The following is a 20,281-nucleotide window of genomic DNA, read 5'->3' on the forward strand; positions in this document are numbered from 1 at the left end:
GGTTTGCTGGTGATTCAAACAAACCACCAGAAAAAAATCACTGCAGGTCAACACACAGCAAATACCTTCAGAAATGTTCAGAGAAAAGCAAAGCCTAAAGCATAGCTTTGTTTCAGATTAAATAAAGTATCTATCTCACTCTTAAATGGAGAGCTGTTTTGGTGAGGATCTCTTTAATGGAACAGGCTTCAGAAGGAAGTAACTCCAAACTTAAAAATTAGTGTTTCAAATTTTCCTTTTTTTTTTTTTTTTTTGAAACCATCAAACTCTAAATGAAAAGAAGAGAAACAGTTGCAACACTGCTAAACCCGCCTTCTCCGAAGAAAATTTTGGCTCCTGAAGAGCTGGGTGCCTCTCCATAGTGTGCAGCAGAAGGAAGGTTCAAGCCCCCCTGAAGGGGAGCAGCTCCTGTGTTCTCTCCTCACTGTGCCCAGCTCACCCTCCACTGGCTCCTAAAGCAGCTGCAGTTACACATTAAGTGTTTCACCTGCATTTCATGATTTCCCCTCCAAGCACCCTGAAGCCAAAGCTCCTTTTACAGCCTCACAAATTATTATGCTTTGATTTACAAAATTTTCTTAAAAAAACCAACAAACAAACAAGCCGACAAACCACTGCAGGTTTGTGCTTAAAAATCTAATGGAAGATCCTCCCCACGTCCCTCCCCGAAATGCATAGTGAAACAGCTTTCCCTGTGAGCAGAGAACTCTGCTACTGAAGATGGTTGGGGTCCATGAGAAGTGACCTGGCCACTGCAGACCCTCACAGTCAGAATACAGACAGTGGAAAAGGTCAGTTTCTGATGGACAGGATGGTACAGCAGCACCTGAGGTGACAGGAGATGACACCTGGCTAGTGTGAAAAGGCATAGAGACAGGTGGCCTCCAGGTTAGAAGCACAGTTGGTCACAAGCTACAAGAAGTGTGTTCTGAGCATAGCATCTACAGAACCTGAAAAAAAAATCTTTATTTTCTTTGATCAAAAATACGTATAGAAATGCCTGTTTTGAGGAAAATATCATACATTTTTTTTTCTTGTTTAACAAAATAAATTAAATATACATGACTTCTGTTTAAAATCTATATAGAATTACAAAGGTTTTATATTTTGCAATTGGATTCATTCCCAGTCCATATAGGTATTTAATACAGTCCTTATTTATTTTCTCTTCTTTCCGCTTTTACTGTTGTTTGAACTGCAATGTTTTATCCAAAAGGATATCTGAGGGGAGGGAACAACCACACACAACCTAGGTGGATATTTCTCAAATGCATTGTTTTCCTACAAGATTATTTCATTCTCTTTGCTTCTTACTTTTTTTTCTAATGTTTTCATGTATTTTGCATTGATGCAGAAAATCCAGTAGCTTGTCACTGTAAGCCATCAGAGAAGGACAGTGTGTTTTGCTTTCTTCACCATCAGCAGTTCAATTATTATTTTTATTAATTATTATTATTTCTTAAATATAAATATAAAGCTGTTCTGTACAATGTCCCTCGTTCCTTCTTTTCCTTTTTCCTGGCAGCAGCACTGAGTCCTAGGACCAGGGGAGTGGAGCTGATCTGCAGAACATCCCATGCGAAACAACATGCCTTCACCTTGCAGAAACTGAACCAACCAGCTTGGTTAGTTGATTGTGATGAACACGACTGAGAAGCACCTGGCATTTCACCTTGTGAACAGAAATTAATTTTTCCAGACTCTCTTGCGTTATTTCTTTTCCCTGGATGAATGGGTTACGTCTCCCGGTGCTTTGGCACTAATGCTCAAGTACATCAGAGCTCAAGCCACTTGGAGCAGGACAGGTCTGGGGGCTTCCCACCAAAGCAAATGAAGCACAGCAGGCATAGGAACAGCTGTGCCCATCCAGAAAAGTACCACACACACCTCTTGCTCTACCTGCTCCTTTCAGTAACACAAGGAAGGAGGTGGTGGTTCACATCCCTGTGTCCCATCTCACTTGTTGCCACTTTGATTAAAATATCCAGGAAGGCTCTGCTGCTGGAGATAGCTTCCTCTCTGCTGTGACTCGGAGATCCTTCATTATTCCTTGGCTACATCCTGATTGCAATAATTAAAAAAAAAAAACAACTCTTTTCTCTCTCTTTCTCTATTATATATATATTTATATAGATAGATATAGATATATACACATATATATATACACACATACACACACGCATATACAATCATATATATATGTATATATATATTTAAAATTACATATATAATCTTTTCTGTCTGCTTTGCCTGTTGCTGGCAGTGCGAGCTGACTCGGAGCAGTCTCTGCTGAGGTACCACAAGGAAAAGCCCAGATGAGCCACAGTACACGGGGCCAACCCTTAGCACTGGTACTGGATGTGTTGGTGCTGGTGCACTTTGCCCTCCACGTGTGAGTGGGTGTGGGTGTGGATGTCCGTGTAGATCTTTGGGTACATTTTGGAGGCCATGGCAGGGGCCAGGGCAGGCTGCTGGGACAGTAAATGCTGCTGCTGGGCAACGTATTCCTCGTAGTTTATGGAGGAGATGCAGTCCTTGTCGGGGACCTGGGAGACACAGATCCTGTCCCGGGGCTGCGGCCGGGGCACGGGGGCAGCAGCTGGAGGGGAGCAGGGCTTCTTCTTGGACTGGCACAGCCACAGCAGGATCGTCCCGAAGATGAAGACAGCTCCAGCAGGGATGCCGATGATCACAGGCCAGGGCAGGCTGCTGGCAGAGGAAGGGGGCACAGGTGCACTGGGAGGCTTGGGATCTGGACATGGTGGCAGGAGAGAGACAGAAAGAGTTAATTAAATGCAGGCAAAGTGGATTCAAAACAGATGTCACACGGGCTGGCTGTTGTACAGGCTGTCTGGTAACCCTGCCAGACCAAGTAACAAGGGAGAAATCAAGCCAGCACATGATGTTTGGTAACTGCTCTGCCTTTCAGAGCTCCTGGAAGGACAAGCAACTCATTTTCTCTGGTTTAGGGGTCAGGAGGGGAGTCTTTGGGGAATTTTATAACTCTCTTATCCAAACTTTAATGGATGCACACTAGAGCCAGCCTGAGAGAGTTTCCTAACACTCACTCTGTTACGGAGTGGGCTTTGCTGCCCAGACTGAAGGACACAACACAGGACATGTCAGTAAAACCTCACTGTCAGCAGCCCAGGAGGCACAATCAGGTTGCACAGAGCCACAGCACTCTGGCCACCCACCTCTGCCACATGTAGCTCTGCCTGCAAGGGCTTCAGACACTCTCTAGCAATCCTGTCCAACAATCCTGAAGCTACCCAACAATGCTCCACCAGGGCAGGGAGAATGAATGTGGGGTTTTGGAGGTGTTGTCTTTTGAGTTTCTTGTGTGGTTTCTTGTGTGGGAGGAAGGCTGAAGGATGGGAAAAATGTAGGTGAGCTGGTGGCCCCTCTTGGTTCCCAAGGCATAGAGAACTGCAAGTTCACTCAGCACTGAAGTGTGTCCCCTGCCTCTTACACCAAATGGGCTCTACCACCACCAGACTCTTTGAAGCTGCTGTTGGCTTTTCAAGGGCAATAAATTCAGCTACTGGAGGAGATAAGATGCTTTAGACATCATCTTTCACAACCACCTCCTCCTTTATCTCTCTGCTGTCAGCAGTCTGTACATCCCTGGATAGCCACTCCAGTTTCTCAGCCTGATCTCCTGAGTTATAGACCCAAAAGGAGTCCTGGGGTAGGATTCTAGCTATGAAAATCCTTGTCTAGATAGCTACCAGCTGGAATATCCAATGCCTTGAAACACACCCAGGTACAGAATTCAGCTGGCAGGGAGACCCCCCGGAAACTTCAAGAACCACAGGCTATCCAAATCATTCAATATGCTATATTCAAACATGTATCACTTAACTTTCAAGATAAATTTCTTTAAGACACTAATGTCTTTTTCTCTCCTTGACAAATAATCCTATGGGTAGTTTGAAATGTTAAATATATACCATGTGGTCTCTTTGAAGTTAGGAGGACCTATACTTTGACCTCAACAGACGAAATTTTGATTCACCAACACTGGAAATTACAGAATAGTTTAGGCTGTAAGGGGAGTCTGGTCCAGCCCCCTGTTAAAAACATGACAGGATCAGAGAACTGACCCATCAGCTGACCACGCAAACAGAAGCCTTCATGTCGGTTGGTAGAAATCCTATGTTGGGCTGAAGCAAAAGCATTTTGATATTCGTCCATGTTCCTCAGAACTGTCTATGTCAAATCTGGTAGATTTACAAACAAAATGGTCTTTTTTAACTCATGGCTTTACAACCTCACCTTTGCATCTTAGGGCAAGCTGGGTTCTCCTTCTCCATCACTGCTAATAACAACAGGCCTGCAGGCTCTGGCTCTGGCATGAAGCCTCATTACAGTCCCATTTAAATCCATGGAAACTCTCCCCCTGATTTCAGTGGGAGCTGGATGAGACTCTCATAGGTCAGAAACTCCCAGAGGCTTTAAGTTATATCCCACCCATGCAGTTTTCCCTTGGTATTGACAGAGTATAGTCCTAAATCCAAAATATTTATTGGGGTAGAACTGCATAGTCAGAAGACAAAGGAGAAAATGACCAGGCAAGGATGGTGTGTCTGAAACACATTCGATACAGTCTCAGTTGGATGTGGCCACCAGCTCTGAGGTCTGGGGAGAGAAGGCAGCAGCTGCGAGTTTGGTACAGGGGCCCCAGGGGACCATTGGGTAAGAATTTAACTAATCAATCATTCTGGTTTTCACACTCATTCATTTCATTTCCTTGTGACCCGGACACTTTTTATTCTTCTCTCATTTTATGGGTCTGCATCATTGTTTCCTTTTACCAGTAAAATCAATATAAATAAGGGCAAGAGAAAGGGGAAATGTTAGGGAATGAGGTTGCAAACTATGCTGCTATTCAGTTCCCCTCTCCCATCCTGCAGCCTACCACTGAAGTGATTTAGTGTCTGCAACTGCAGTATCCTTTCCCAGCTTGATCCTCTTTCATACAGGAGCAGATAATTCAATTTATTTCACCTGGATAACTGAGAGGGGACCTCATCAATGTCTATAAGTATCTGCAGGGAGGTGTCAAGAGCAGGCTCTGCTCCATGATGCCAAGCAAAGGACAAGAAAAAAGGGCAGAAAATGATGCCCAGGAAGTTCCACCTGAACATGAGGAAGAACTTCTTTATTGTGCAGTAACTGAGCACTGAACAGATTGCCCAGAGAGGGTTTGGAGTCTCCCTCACTGGAGATATTCCAGAACCATCCTGTGCCACGTGCTCTGGACTGACTCTGCTTGAGCAGGGAGGTTGGACCAGATGACCTGCTGTGGTTCCTTCCAACCTGACCCATTCCGTGATTCTGTGATTATTCCCCAGGAAGGGAGAAGAGGAAGTATCATCAACAGGATTTCAGCAGGGACTGATTTAAATCAGGGCTGATTTAGTCCCCCATTCTTTCTTATCGGAACTGGGCTAGCCTAAATCGCACAGTACCACAGAGGGCCAGGGAGCCAATGGGCATCAGTAGTTGAATGATTAAACACCATGATGCAGACAGTGGTACAGATGCAGGAAAATGTCACAACTCACCTGGCAGGACTGTGAGAAAAGCACTGCGGAAGCTGTAGCCCATGGTGTTTGCCCCGAGGCAAATGTACATCCCTGCATCCTCCTCCTTGGCTCGAGTAATCATCAGTTTGTTCAGGTAGGAACCATCCGGGCGGGACCAGACCTCCCCTGTGGGCAGCACGACGAACTTCTGCCCCCCGACATCGATGGTGGAGTTGTACTTGCTCTCCGTGCCGTACTCCACCCTCTTCAGCCACTGGATGACGGGTTTGACGTCGCTGCGCACTTTGCACTGGAAGGATGTGGTCCCACCATAGTCCACCGTCGTGTTGACAGGGTGTGTCCCTGTCAGGATGGGCTTGGACCTTGTCCTCTCTGCACAGAAACACAGGGAGCTCCATGGGGAAAGGTGTTTGCCAATCTCAGTAACTTGCAATTGCAGAAACATAGGAAAAAGGTGTAGGAGGGATGCAAAATCATAGTCTAGCCCAACTCCCTGCCCCAAGGCAGGCTGAGATTTCTGCAAACATTTGCCCAGCCTCTGCCAAAGCCTCCAATGGTATATGCTCTCCAGTCTCTCCAGACAACTCCTCCACTGTCTGAGGTCTAGCAAGTGTGTTCTCATGCTCAGCCTGAATCTTTCTGTTTACAAGGAAGTTCCTTTTCTACCTGCATCAGAACTGGAGTAATGTATGGTTTCCCTCTGAGCCCTTATATTTTGGAAGATTTTCTTCATCCCTCTCTTCTGCACACTGAACAACTCTCCTACCTGTGATTTTGCGATGGTGTGTCTCTTACAACCATGACCTTTATATGTCCATTTACAGGCTCCAAGAGAGAGCCTTTATGTGTTCTCAGACACAACCTCAGGTTTTTACCAGATTATTTACAAATACTTATCTATTAAGAACCCACACCAGAACTACTGTGGCTACCCCCAGTTTGGGGATAGTGAGGGGTGGGGTGAGACATACTCTTTCTTCCTTTGGCCTTCTCAAATGTTCCCTATGGACAGACAAAATCTGATGGGAAAAGACCCCTTCTTTCACAGACTATGGCAGGCCATGGATATTCTCATCTTTGGTCTTAAAGTCCTTCAGAAGATACCTGTCACCTCTCAACCTGGGCCTGGTAGTTGTTCATGGGGACCAAACTCTATTGGAAGTAATCCTATGCCATGTCACCAACTGCTGGAAGAGCTGAGACCACAGGCACTACCAGCAAGGAAGACTTTAACTTCATCCTCACCTCCCTGCTTTTATCATTCCTTTCTTTGGTATAACCATCACCACACTCACTATGGAGAAAATTTTTTGTGGAGGATGAGCTCAGAACGCTTTGGCTTTTCTAGCCAGTAACAAAATATTTCCTTTTTCACAAATTATTTTTGCCTCAAGCCTCAGGTAAGGCAGGGAACGAGATGGAGGGAAAGGAAATCAAACTGAAGAACTTCACAAGGCTATCCTTTCCAGCATGATCATAAGTCTAAGGTTGTGTCAGAACCACATAAAGTGAAAGGAAAAATGTATGCCTCATTCTGAGGAATGTTTGGATTTTTTTTTTTAGTGTTAGGATCAGATAAATCAGTCACAGTTTCCAGACAAGGAGGTACTGCAAACCTCTATCCTAGGCACAGGAGAAATTATGGTATCACAGTGGGTGGTAACTGCTGGCAATCATCAACTCCTTTTGATGGCAAACACTGTTGGATTGAGCACATAACAAAACAGCTCCCACCAGCACTGGCTTTGGAGTGAGAGGATGGAACAATGGACCCTCTTTCAAAAACTCGGGATAAGGAGGGCTCTAAAGATGTGCTTGGGAAACAAAAATACCGCAGTAGTCCCTGTAGGCTTTGCCTTGGGACTGTGAGCAGCAATCACAGCCGGGGAGACTGAGACTCAGAAAAGCAGGACTTAGGAGGGAAGGCTCAGGGAGGGGGAGAAGGAGGAAATTGAATAAAACCTGTAATGCTCCACAGAATGATGTTAAAAATAGAAAGATGTCTGAAAACTGCTTAATGCCCTTATCTCTTTGACTCTAGTTCCAGCTTTGGTTACTGTTTTCACTCCTAGCCAGCAAAAGCTAATGAAAACAAAGGTTACATACATCTCTAAGTTGATAAAAACCAAGATAAACAGGGACACAGAAAGGGGTTTGTTCCTGGTGCTGTCTGGTTTTGATGAAGTGAAAATGCCACAGCTGCCATTAGGATGGGGCTTGATTCATTTCCCTGCCTCTGCTCCTGGTTTTAGTGTAAACACATGTTTTTACTGTCTCCACACAGCTGCATCTTTATCAATCCCAGATGTCCAGCAGGTTTGTGCCTTCAGAGCCCAACAGAGCTTCCCACATGTGCTTTTAATTCCTGTGATTCTAGAGAAAGGACTTATCAGAGAACAGATCTTTACCTTTAAGAACCATCTTTCACACTGGGATAAACTTTCTCATACTAAAATGTATGCAGAGACAAACAACATGCTTTCCAAGTGGCTGGAAATAGCCCTCCATGCCCCTGCTCCTCATTAATGAAGGCTATTCAATCTTCCCTCCACTCAGTTCATCTTCTCCTCTTTCTTGAGTTGGCTACTCTGTAATCATGTCCATGACAACTTATGATGATGTCATAGGCAAAGCACCGTGATTTAAGAATAAGACCTCCTCTCTGGTAAACTTAGGAAGGATTTGAGTATAATTATCCTCAGCAATAATAGGAGAAACAGGAGATTAGAGAGCAAGAATCAGAATAGCTAGATAGTAAGAAGAGCAATTTACCTCACCACAATGGAGGGTAATCCCCCACAGCTCATCTTCTAAGGACTGAATCTTTAAAGCTATGTAGGCATCTAAAGATACAGACAAGACCCTAGCGGGTGTTTTGGGCTTTTTTTTAGTAACTTATTTGTACCTGCTTGGACCTTCATATGGCCAAATGTTTTTTAGAATCTGGCCCTAAAGCCTTGTCTGGCCAGTCACTTTAGACATAAGATTTCTGCTAATTCTGTTGGGGGACTTCTGGATTAAATTTTGAATTGACTGGTTTCAGCCATTCTGACATAATAATCTGGGCTATCCTAGATATTCCCCCTCCACTCCATGTACTTGAAAGGGCTTTCTCTGTTAGTTCTCAGTCTGTCCTGGAACTGACTCTCCTGTAGAAGACTGAACTGGACAATGGTGAACTTCCACCATGCAAGTGCCTGTGGAGATGATTGTTTCCCAAGTACCTGTCCTCATTTCAGCTCCTAAATGGTCTTGTTGCTACTCTGTCTTGCCCAGGTTTCAGGTTCATTTCAGTAATGTTCCTCTCTGATGTTTTTAGCACTTCCCCATTTCCGTGTCCAGCTATCAACACTGCACCCTTGCCATTGCACTGCTTTGACAGAGCCAGCCCCCTTCTCAAAGGCCCCTCTCTGCTCTCCCTCCCAGAGGCTGCACTTACGGATCACTTCAACTTTGTACGTTGCATTGATTTCTCCAACTTTGTTAAACACCCGGCAGGTGTACTTCCCGCTGTCCTCCGGCTTCAGGTTCTTCAGGTTCAACGTCCACTTCTTCTTCTTGTTCTCCCCAATCTCCTGGGGAGTGAGGGGCTTGTTGTCCTTCAGCCATGTGATGTCAGGCCTGGGGTTGCCGCTGGCCACGCACTTGAGGCGGATGGAGCTGCCAACGGGGCGGGCGATCACTCTCCGTCTCATCTTGGTAGGCTGAGTGAACCTGGGCCGGGCTGCAAAAGGCATCAGAACAGACTGTGGTGAGCACAGGACATGAGCAAAGAAGGAAACTATTGTCAAGTCTTATGGCCAAATTTGCCTAAGAGGCAGCCCTGTACATACCAGCCCTGTACATACCAGCGTATCACTCTCCCTCATATCAGCTCAAACTGTTTTCCTTAGAAGGGATTCACCACCCAGCCTGATGCATCTGAATGTCTACTGGACTGCTCTGGCCACTGCACTAACCTTCTGCATGGCACAACCCCAGAATTTCTGTGTCTGTAAGGCAATTGCACCAGACCATCTCACAAAATAATACCAAAATCACGCTATTGCAGCTGAAGGCAAAATGCAGCCCCATAATCACACTGTAATTGTTACCATATTCCACAAAGTCCTTAGCCAAGAACAAAGGAAAACAACTCAGATTCCTGTCATGCTGACCATTTTCTCAATTTTTTGCTTGTCACATGAAGCTTCATTTTCTGAAGATGTTTTGCCCCTTAGTTCTCAGTGGCTTTACTGGGACTTAAGAAGAGTCAGCATCTTTTCAATATGTAGGAAAGTCTTAGAAGTGTGACAGACTTCTGTACATTGATCTGAACTTAAATGTATACAATTCATTCAGCTCCAGTTTACAAAGCCTTCAAGCTGAACGGTCCAAAGAAGCAAACAAAGAAATGGAAAGATCCAGTAAAACTCTATGAGTTTGTTATTAGAGGATACCCCATGCCAGTCCATCCCAAAACTGGAGAATCTGAAGCAATAGCTGCTGGTGGACAGAAGCATGGGTTAAGGCAGTCATCTTGTCTTAGCAAAGAAATCACCAATATTTCTAAGAGCAGAGACAAGAAACTTAGAGAAATGCAAGGCTCTCACCTGGTAAAATCTGAAATTTAATGAAGAATTTAAAAGACATGACAAATTTCTCACAGTTACTTTAACTACACAGTGCTAGTCCAGGGACACTTCTAACCAAGCCCATCATAGAATTGTTGAAGTTGGAAAAGACTTCTAAGATCATTGAGTTCAACCATTAATCTAGCACTGCCAGCTCCACCACTAAACCATGTCCCTAAGCAGCACATCTACATGCTTTTTAAGCACTTCTAGGGATTCCTTGGGCAGCTACAGGATGGCCTGGTGGGACTCTCTGCTTGACAGCTGCTGCCCAGGGCTGAGGGCCAGAAGCTCTGGGATGTGCATTATAATGGAGCTTTCCTGAATGGAAGAGGCTGGTCTGCAGCTTCCTGTCTCCAAGCACTGGGGAATGGCAGCCATTGCCCTCTGCGTATCCCTTAGTCCTCACTCCCCTGCAGCCTTGGCCAACATCCCTCCCTCTTGGAAGAGGACACCCTTTGGCATACCCCTCTCTGCAGAGTGCTTCTCCATAGGGGAAACCATCTGTCTCCACAGCCTTCCCTTGCCCCCATGGCTGTCATTTTGGGTCCCAGCCATTCCATGTTATTTCAAACTCCTGCTCAGAAATGCTTTGCTCTCCATGCAGAGGCTTTCATGTGTAATCCAATGAACCGGAGTAACTCCGGCACTGGAAGTCTTTGCCGTGACAGCTGAGCAGCAAGTGTGACATACTAACCCCCTGCACAGGTCGTGGTGCCTGAATTGCTGGGTGTTCCCTTTGGGGTCTGCTGCAGGAGGCCCCCTCACAGCAAAGACAATCCCCCTCCCTGACAATGAACCCTGTCAGAGCTGAACACTGTGGGCAACGGCATCCCAAATTTCAGTCTGAGCCGAGGGAGACGTGCTGATAAGGGCTGTCATTGTGGAAATTGAGAAAATGTCTGCAAGGCTCATGGAGAGGTCAGGAATCAGCCATGCAATGGTAGAGTATTAGAGAGTAAGTCTGAACAGTTACTCTCTAATATGGCAGTAATTGACTCTGAGACCAGGAACTCCAGGTCCAAGTAGAGGGGAGATCCTCATGGATAGGATTCCTGAGCTGGGACTAACACACCGAAGAGCAAGATGGAGCCAGGACAGTCGCACTTCCCCAGCAGACTGAAAACATAATGAGTGACTCTGAGCTCTTGGAAGGACTCGGTGGAATCCCTGCTCAGTAAGGGCATTGTAAGACAGAAACTCCACTCAAAAATGCAAGTCTTTTAACATTTCTGGTTTTCCTCCCACTGTGACTCCCATGAGTCTGTCTGGAGTTTTGCATTCACTCCTCGTACATGGTTGCCCAAATACATACCGAACTACAGGTAAAGCTTCTCTGGCTCTTCTGGCTTTCTTTCTTTCTCTGTTTAAAAAAGGTTAAGTGATTATGTGGTCTCAAAAGCTACTCCAGGCTGTGTGCAATATGCTGAAACCAGATCCCATTTACACAGTCCTGAATGTTTCCTTGACAAAAGCCTGAATTGGACAAGTTTAGAAAAGCCAGTTAACAAAACAGGAGAAAGAGAGGCACACACACATTAGAGAGAAAAAGAGACCCAGCAAGCACAAAGGAGAAAGAGGAGAAGCAGCACTGTGAGAGACAGGCAGAAAAGATCTCTTTTGAGTTGATGCTAAATGTCTGTCCCCAAATCTGTACCATTTACAGTTTTGCTTGTTGGAGTGCCAGCAAATGCCATTACAAAGTGCTTCTGTTATTCACATGCTTGTTCTCCTCCACATCACTTGGCATTTGCTTCATAAACATGAACCACACATTTGTACAGTATAAATTATGTCACACTCAAGAACAAGGGAAAACACAAGTGGATGGGGACAAAGAGACAGTGTTGTGTACGGGCTCCTGGCTGAAATGCTGTTTACCATGATGATTTATTCAAAGCTAATGAAAATTAAATACAACGGAAGTCTGTCAGCACAAAGACCTGCGAAGGAATTCAGCGGTCTCCTCTCTCTGTGGGACACCTTGAGAGGCATGGATCAGTCCCTAAGGCTTCTGTTAGACGTTTCTCATACAAAGTGAGGTGATTATATGAAAAATGTTGTCTTCTGTCATCTACCACCATTACCTCCACATAGTGACAGTCACTACCACTTCTGGCTTTCGTGATAATTACAAAAAAAGAGTCACAATAGGACTAAGTATTGAAATACTTTCAAGTCCAGTTAAGAGCTCAGTCAGTTGTGGGAAGACGTGGATGGGGGTACCTATCTTTCCCCACATCAGTTCCCTGCTTTCCCCAGGTAGATAGAAAGCAAAGAAGAGATTTTTTTTTACCACGCTTCTCCTCTCACACTTCTCCAGGGCCCAGGACTGTGACAACACAAACTGCATTTTCACCCATCATCCTCCAGTGACGTACAGTCACACACTGACCCTCCCTCCACACCAGCTCACACCAGCAATTTACTGGTGAATAGTGCTGGATGGAAAGGGTTTAGGTGGGTGCATGGCCAGCCCCAGGCACTTCTCTGCTTAGGGAGAGGAGAGGAGGAGGGACAGGGGAAAAAGCAGAGGTTCAGGAACACTCGCAGCACAAAGGACGGGGCCAGGGCAGCACAGAGTAAGACACGGTCTGATACCAGATTGTCAGTGCCTAACCATTTTAGTAGGGCTTACATCTTTTCTTTGTAATACAATTGTTGTGTCATCGTACTGATCTATCATCCAGCAGCTCTACCAGGAGCACCATGGTAATGAAGAGTGGAGAGATGGCAGCTTTGTACTAGCTGGTGAACACCTACCGAAGAACCCCCGACCTGCACTTTATCTCACACAGACACCCTTCCTCCAGCTCTAAAATGTTGTCATCCCATTCCAGAATGAGTGGAGGTTACCTTTTCTCCCCAGACAAGCTCAGTCTGAGATAATGTCTCGGGGTGACTTTATGATGTGTATCCCCTATCGCTGCCCCATGCCCAGCTATGTAATTCAAGTGTAGCCTGGACTACACCACAGCACATCACATCCCTTGTTTGTCAGCTCCTGAAGAAAACTGGCCTCAGCTTAAGTGGTGGGGACTCATACGGCAAAAACCTGTCAAGTTCCACCCCTACCACTGCTGTGAGGCTTTCCCTGGCCACAAATATGGTACAAAGCCATCTCTGTATTTTAAAACTAAAGAGGGATGTACTGCACAAGCAAAATGGAAATGCTGTGCTTCATCCACTGAGCTCAAAAACTCACATCACACTCCTGTCAGCAATGGCCAAAAGCTGTTTGGCATCACACTGACAACTTTTTGTCCTTCAAGGAGTGCTTGGACCAAACTGGGCCTGCCAGTCCTGTGGTGATTCAGAGCCTGTTCCAAGTGAGATTTTAGCAGTTCCCCAAAGCTCTGTAACAGCAACAGAATCTTCTGCCTGAACAGTCCAGGGCTTGGAGAAGTTCAGGCAGGTGTCTAAAAGAGAGGGTGATCTTAAAAAATACTCATCTTGGCTTAGTGCTAATTCTCCTGAAGTGAAGTCAGACCTCCCATTTGCCCTCAGTTGGAGAATGTTATGTTGGCACTGAAGACTTTTGGAAATATTGCTGTAAAAGTCAATATGCTTTTTATAGGGAGTCTATGAAAGCTGTAATAGCTGCACATGCAAAAGAAAGTCACTGCCCAGAAAAACAAATACAAGGGAGAGCCATGCTGGGGTAAATGGCAGGGGGCCCTAGGGCCAATGACAGGCTGCATTTTGCAGGACCCTTGGATGGAATCCATTCACACCAACACATTCAGCTGACACTGTTTATTATTTGACCATATGTAGGGAGAACTCACTCCAGTCGCTCTGCCTTTCCTCTCCATCAGCAACTGAGAAACAGCACTGAACCAAGAACTGAGGAAAACCACGAAACACACACTGTTCCTTACCCCACTGCTTCCCAGAATGATCTTCATATTCTCCGTTGGAGCCTTCAGGCACCTGGCTGTCCTTTCCTGAGCTGGCATCATCTGTGAAGGAAAGGAAAGGGAAAATGTTAAGAAGGTCTCCTGCAGCAAAACAGGATGACAACAGGAGTTTGCATTTCCTGCTGGAGACACCATGCAGCTGAAACAAACTCAATATACAGTAGGCACCCACATCCTGGCACCTACATCCTGGCCAGTTTAATGAACAACTTAGTTTTCTGCTTTAAGAGTGTTTCGGCAGGCTACCAAATCAATGGGAGTTTAATCAATGTTGCCATTAATAGCTGACAAAAGCCTCTTTGTTTATGTCTACAGGTTGCTGTTCCATAGGAGGAGCTCATCTGTGGTACCATCTATGCAAATAATGGTATAAATCAAAATTAGAGATAATTAAACCTAGGGGGTGGGGGAAGACATGATCAGTCATACAGAGCACAAGCAGTACAACTGTGGCCACTAATTCACTCTTCAGCTTCCATACAAAATCAGAAAAGCAAGCAGGTCTGGGGTCAAATGAGCTCTCAAAGGATACTGAATGCAAATTTATGGCTGGCAAAAACAATATTGATTTTAAAAGCTGCTTGTGGATATTTCTTTTGAATTAAGACTACCCATCCACCTGTATCAAGGCATCACTTTGTCCCTCATCACTCTTGCTGTCTATATCACTACTACACAGCAGTACCAAAATCTCAGCTCTGCCCTGGAGAAATAAAAATCTCCACAAGGTGAAACCCCCATCTCTCCAGCAGCCCCCATCTCAAATTGCCATGATGATATGGCCACCTACAAGGTCTCCAAGAGGGCCAAGGGAGCAGGAGAGTGCCCTGAACCTCATTTTACAACCTGGCTGATACTGGTGGCCTTGCACCGCTGCAGCGCCCAGATGTGAAGTTTTTCCTCCTCCAGCTTGACCTCTACTGCACAAGTGCTCAACTCTGAGCAGCCTCTTACATAGCAATGGCTCACACCAGGAGGGAGGTCCACCTGAGGCACTCTGGCCAACCTCACATGACGGTAAAGCAAAATATATTGTCTTCTAAGATTACTTCTGTGCTCTACAAGGTGGCACAGCCCCACAGGGTAGCTAGATTTGAGGTGACAATCTCGACCAAGAGCTCCTTAGCTCCTAGCTGAAGTGCACTGAAGTGGGGGAAATTCGATTTTCAGAGACAGGTCAGGTGAAGGCTGGGAAAAAGTTTGCCTCAATGAGGAACACAATGGTGTAAAAAACCCAAAGAAATAAAGAAAAGTGGAAACATCTGATTTAAGGAAGGAATCCCTCCAAATGCCCAACTCCTACAACTCAAAAGAAAAGGGTCTTGTGAGCAAAAGAGAGGAAAATTATTTCTGTAATCTCTGCAACAGAGAGGAAAAACTGATCTCAGCTTATATATAAGTATGCCCCCCCAAAAAGGTACAAATAGTAGAACTTTTCTTTACGGTTGTTTTACAAATTGGGTTGTGCTTAAAACAGTATTTAGTGTGTAAACTTGTGTGCAGTCTTTGAGAGGGAAGAACGTGTCTTTAACCCCATCCTCACCCCAGGTTCTGCTATTTTGGAAAATCATCCCATCTCTTCAGCACAGGGCATTATATACCAACAGATGCTCTGCTCTCATGTCCCTTAAGCAGAGAGGCTGCAATGCCACATAATTTTGTCCCCCCTCGACCCTGAGAGATTTCTCTCTTCTCCTTTTGGCTACTTTCAGCACTGTTTCTCCTGAAGCTATGTACAGCTGTCACTTTGAGGGGAAAAGAAAATTTTCCAGGCAGCAGCACTGTGCTCATACCTCAGCAGCTCCTCCAGCTGACTGCCCCAGCCCACCTCCCGCCACCCTCGGTCCATGGCTGGACACCCTGAGCCTTTCCTGGGTGCCCCAGCCACCTCCCAGCCCAAACCACAGGGCAGCAGGGTGAAACAGGTCCCACTCAGGAAACACCAAGTCTCACACAGAGCCTGAGTGCCAGTGCACCATCCAGGCTCTGCCTGCAGCCTGTGTTACAGAGGACACCAGTGCCCCATGTGCTGCACTTTGCAAGTTTATTTTTACAACCTTGGCAAACCAAATGCAGGGAATACAAAAATACACATTATACACGATGGCTTGCATATGACATAGTCTCCTTTCAGTCAAAATGCCAAATGGACTATCTCCTGGCACTTGCACAGTTTTTTCTCATAAATATCCATAGTGTCACAAATAAACTCTTGGATGCTGTCTGACAGAGAGCATAGTAAATCCCTCAGCATAACTAGAAAAATGTATTGGGTAATGCAGAAGAAAAACTGTGGTCAGAGATGTAGGATTCCTGTTCACTGTTAACTGCTGAATATCATACAAGTGGTTAAGACGTTTAAGTGGTGATGTTCTGTCAATTATACCTTAATTCTGCTCAGCGTGATGTACAAAGAGCAGGGTATCTCCCTTGCCTGCTGCCTCACATTACAGTAAGTCAGCCCCTGTGCCCTCCTCCTGCTGACACACAACCACTGACTGTGGACTCCACACCCTTTGACTTGCTGCCAAGCTTTTGATGTAAGGAAAATCGCTCTGAATCCGTTTGATCCTTTGAAGATGCATCATCAGTTGTTATCCTGACAAATCGCAAACCTACCAAACCCAGAAAAATACATTTTGGGGGGAACAGATCAGGATAACTTACTCTACCATGCTGAGCTGATGGAATAGATGATTTGGTGGAGGAGCAAGACTGAAATAAATAACTGCATGCATTGAGGCATCTTGGCTTAGATACACTGGAACTTGTTCCACTTGTGTTGGGAATGTGGTAATGTTAACAACAATAGCTGAAGTCTTGAGGCGGGGAAATGCCATAAACACGGAAACTCTTGTAGAGCAGAACTGCTGCTTCCCATCCCCAGAGCTGCCCATGGGGTGAGGGATGCTCCAGCAGACCCTTCCAGCTGCAATGTGCATTGAACTGGGCTCCTACCTTCCTTGTATCTGAACAAACTCACACTCAACAGCTGCAGGAAAAAGAGTTTATTCGAGACACCCAGATGAAGCTCCTTTGGGGAAGACTCCCTGAAGCCAGTGAGTCTTCAGCTGAAGCATGAGTGAGGCAGCAGAGTAGCCAGTGATATAATGATAAAGTGCTAACCCGGGGTGTGAATGATATAGGGTCAGGGCTCTCTTCTGCTGCTTTCAGAGAAGGATTTGAATCTCCCCTCTTGCACCTTGGGTGAATGTTAAGCTCTGACGTGCAGTCTCAGAGAACCAAAAAGGAGCTGTTTATTACTTTGGGAGACAGATATCTCAGGAACACTCTGAGGATGGAAGGCCCCTGTCTAATTCAGACATCATCAGTATTTGACTTCCACCTGGTTCAACCGAAGTCAGTACTGTGGCTGCATGGAAAGAATATGTCTCTCCCTGTTTTGAAGAACTTTCTTAGTTTTTCAACTTTAATACCAAGTGGTTTCCAAGGGTAGTGAAACACTTTTATAATATTTTACAGAGGTCTGTGATGCAGAAAGCAAAGCTAAATTTCCTGAATGTTCAGAGGTATCTGCTTCAGCCCAAATCTGCAGTCTGAAGCCTGGTTAATAGTGTCAGATCCGAAGATCTGTTGTTTGCATTTCACCCCAACCTTCACAAACACAACTGGCCTGGCAGTATTCTTATTAGACTGAGAGAGGACCTGGAGAAACAAGCCGCATTCAGATCTGTATGACCAGCATACCAAATGATGAGTTAGTAGCAGAGATCACGAGTCTTAGCTATATTCAAGAAATGACCTAATAAGCCGATTGCTTATTCATGCTCTTGTCAGCTCCCCACAGAGGTGGGCAGCTCGGGGTGATAAGTACATACAGAAAAATCAGCCTGCAGTTCAAGGGCAGCAGGGACCAGCTATGCAGCACTGTCAGATTGGCTGCCAGCAGATTACCATGAGAGGCAGAGCTAAGAAGGATGAACTGCTGAAGTTTCCTACAAGCTCCCTTTTCTGTGACCTATATTGGAAGGTCATCCTGCACTGGACTTCTTGGACAGTATCACACGCTTAGGACAGCAGCCAGTTGGAAGATGAAGTGGAAAACCTGCCTTGAAAAGCAATCACTGACTAATTTTATGTCACGAGTATCTGATGCTAAGAAAATATACACATGATTTAGGTGTCCTTAATGTACAATTTGGCTCCATGGTGTTACAGAGCATGCTGGCTGGTTGAGAAACCTGAAGGGCAAGGCTCCAATATCGTGTCAGGTGATAGCCTTGGAGACATGGGACAAACTCGTGTAGGCCCTTCCCTTCCAAATATCACACATGGCCATACAAACAGGGCCAGGATGAACACAGAGGCATCAGCCCACTCTACAGGAATGTCACCCCAGTGGCATCATCCTCAGCTGCTCTCCAGTCATTGACTCTCCCTTGCTTCAGGAACTCATTCCAAGCTGGCTTTTAGGGCTGAGATGCCACAGGACTGAGATGCTGATGGTGTTGGGGAAGTGTGTGGTGTCCCAAAGCAGGCTGGATTTCTGCAGAAAAGGGATTTCTGTATGTAACTCCATCAATTGACAAAGCCCACTGAGGAGCCTATGGGACAAAGACTGCCACATCAGTGGGATACAGGTACTGTTTATTACCATAGCAGAATTGTTCCATTCCCTCTTAAAAGTTAAGGCAAATGGAAAATTCTGCATAACAGCCCAGCTCTGAGAGCAACCGATGGGAAATATTCAGACTGTTACCAAGTCAGGATCAAATTTTATTTACCCACAGGCTCTCTATGAAGGCTTCATGTTTTAGCTGAATGGGTATAACTGGTTTTCAGGCCAATACCATGTGCTGAGCATCCAACCACAAGTCAAAACAACAGCCCAATTTTTAAAGCAAAAATCTAGCCATCATATTTCCCTATGATTCACAAAGTTGCTTCAATTTGTTATAATGCAAGGCCCATCCCTGCTCGGACTTGATGGGACCAGCTTTGGAGTCTTTGATGTCAGGGGCCTTGAAAGCCCCATTTCACAGATGAGCCAGCTTTGCATAAATAAACAAAGTGACCTCTGAACTGGAGCCTGAGACCTGAGCACACTTCAAAGCACTGGGGGAGGCGCTGGGGAGGCAGTGGGGAATGAAGCAATCAGCATCCATCATTAAGGCAGCCCCCACTCCACACCGCTGCTGAACAAGGGGTGTAAATTAAAGGAGGGAGGCAAGTGGGGAGGGAGTGAAATGAGGGGGGAAGTGATGTAATCCAGTCAGGCTTGAACAATTATAATGAGGCCTTCTCCTTCTCCCATGGATGAATGAAAGAAATCTCTCTGAACTCCGGCTTTAGGAGCTGACTCTCGCATTTACCCAGACGCATCATATTTGCACATCATATTTGCTCCCCAATGTCCTTCACTGCTGCAGAAGTCTAGGGAGTGACCAAACTCAAGTTGCTTGTGGGAGGTGGATCTCCGGCCTTTCTAGAAGTTAAATCAGAATTTGTTCTGTTGAGCCTAACCAAGAAAATTTAGACCATAAACTTTGAACAGGAAAAGATTGGACTTATTTTTCAGTAGCCTTGAAGGTGCAGTAGATGGTAGATAAACACACACAAAAGCAAGTGCAATCTTTAAAAGTAGGTCTCTGCAGTTTATCTCAGATGCATTCAGGTTTTCCTGTAATACTTGCTGGAATTTAAAGGGAAACACAAGGCAAAGATCACTCTGTACTTTATTTTAGGGAGTCTTCTGCTATCCTGACTGGTTTATCTGATGCCCAGATGAATGGTACATGAGGTACATGTGTAGGAAGGCAGCAACAACTTTATCTCTGGGATATTACAGGGATTAAGGCACTTGCTTTCCCCAGATCTCCTTAAATGTGGATTAACACTCCAGGTTTCATTAGAGTTTCAGCTGGTATTAACCCTCAATGGCCAGGGAAAAACAGCCCAACCCACTGGCTAGCACAAATGCCATCTGAGAGCTACCACTGCCAGCTGACAGGGTTTTATTGCTCATCTTGTGATATTTGGGATGTTTCTGGAGGACCTTGAACATGATCTTGACCTTGAAGTCACTGCTTTAAAATATAGGAGTTTTTTGTTACTGAATAACAACTCTTAACATCTGTGATTCTGAAGAACAACTCTGTGCAAATACACTCTAAAATCCTGGGCAAAAAGGAGCAAAACACTCTTTTTTGGTATCTTGTGATTTTTCAGGTTGTTT

The 20,281-nt window shown here is 45.3% G+C and overlaps 1 protein-coding gene across 4 annotated transcripts in view; it reads right to left on the minus strand.

Moving 5' to 3' along the window:
- Positions 1-227: 227 nt before the first annotated feature.
- FGFRL1 (fibroblast growth factor receptor-like 1) overlaps positions 228-20,281 on the minus strand; it is a 167,402-nt gene continuing 147,348 nt past the window's right edge. For all 4 annotated transcript variants that reach the window (XM_017727773.1, XM_017727772.1, XM_017727771.1 and 1 more), the window contains 4 exons: positions 14,047-14,127; positions 8,992-9,276; positions 5,571-5,924; positions 228-2,752 (listed from right to left, as the gene is read on the minus strand). In XM_017727773.1, coding sequence (XP_017583262.1) covers positions 2,343-2,752; positions 5,571-5,924; positions 8,992-9,276; positions 14,047-14,127 — 1,130 coding nt within the window. In that variant the 3' untranslated portion in view covers positions 228-2,342. The remainder of the gene's footprint in view (positions 2,753-5,570; positions 5,925-8,991; positions 9,277-14,046; positions 14,128-20,281) is intronic.

The sequence above is a fragment of the Corvus brachyrhynchos genome, unplaced genomic scaffold, assembly GCF_000691975.1.
Source record: "Corvus brachyrhynchos isolate BGI_N302 unplaced genomic scaffold, ASM69197v1 scaffold80, whole genome shotgun sequence".
NCBI lineage: Eukaryota > Metazoa > Chordata > Aves > Passeriformes > Corvidae > Corvus > Corvus brachyrhynchos.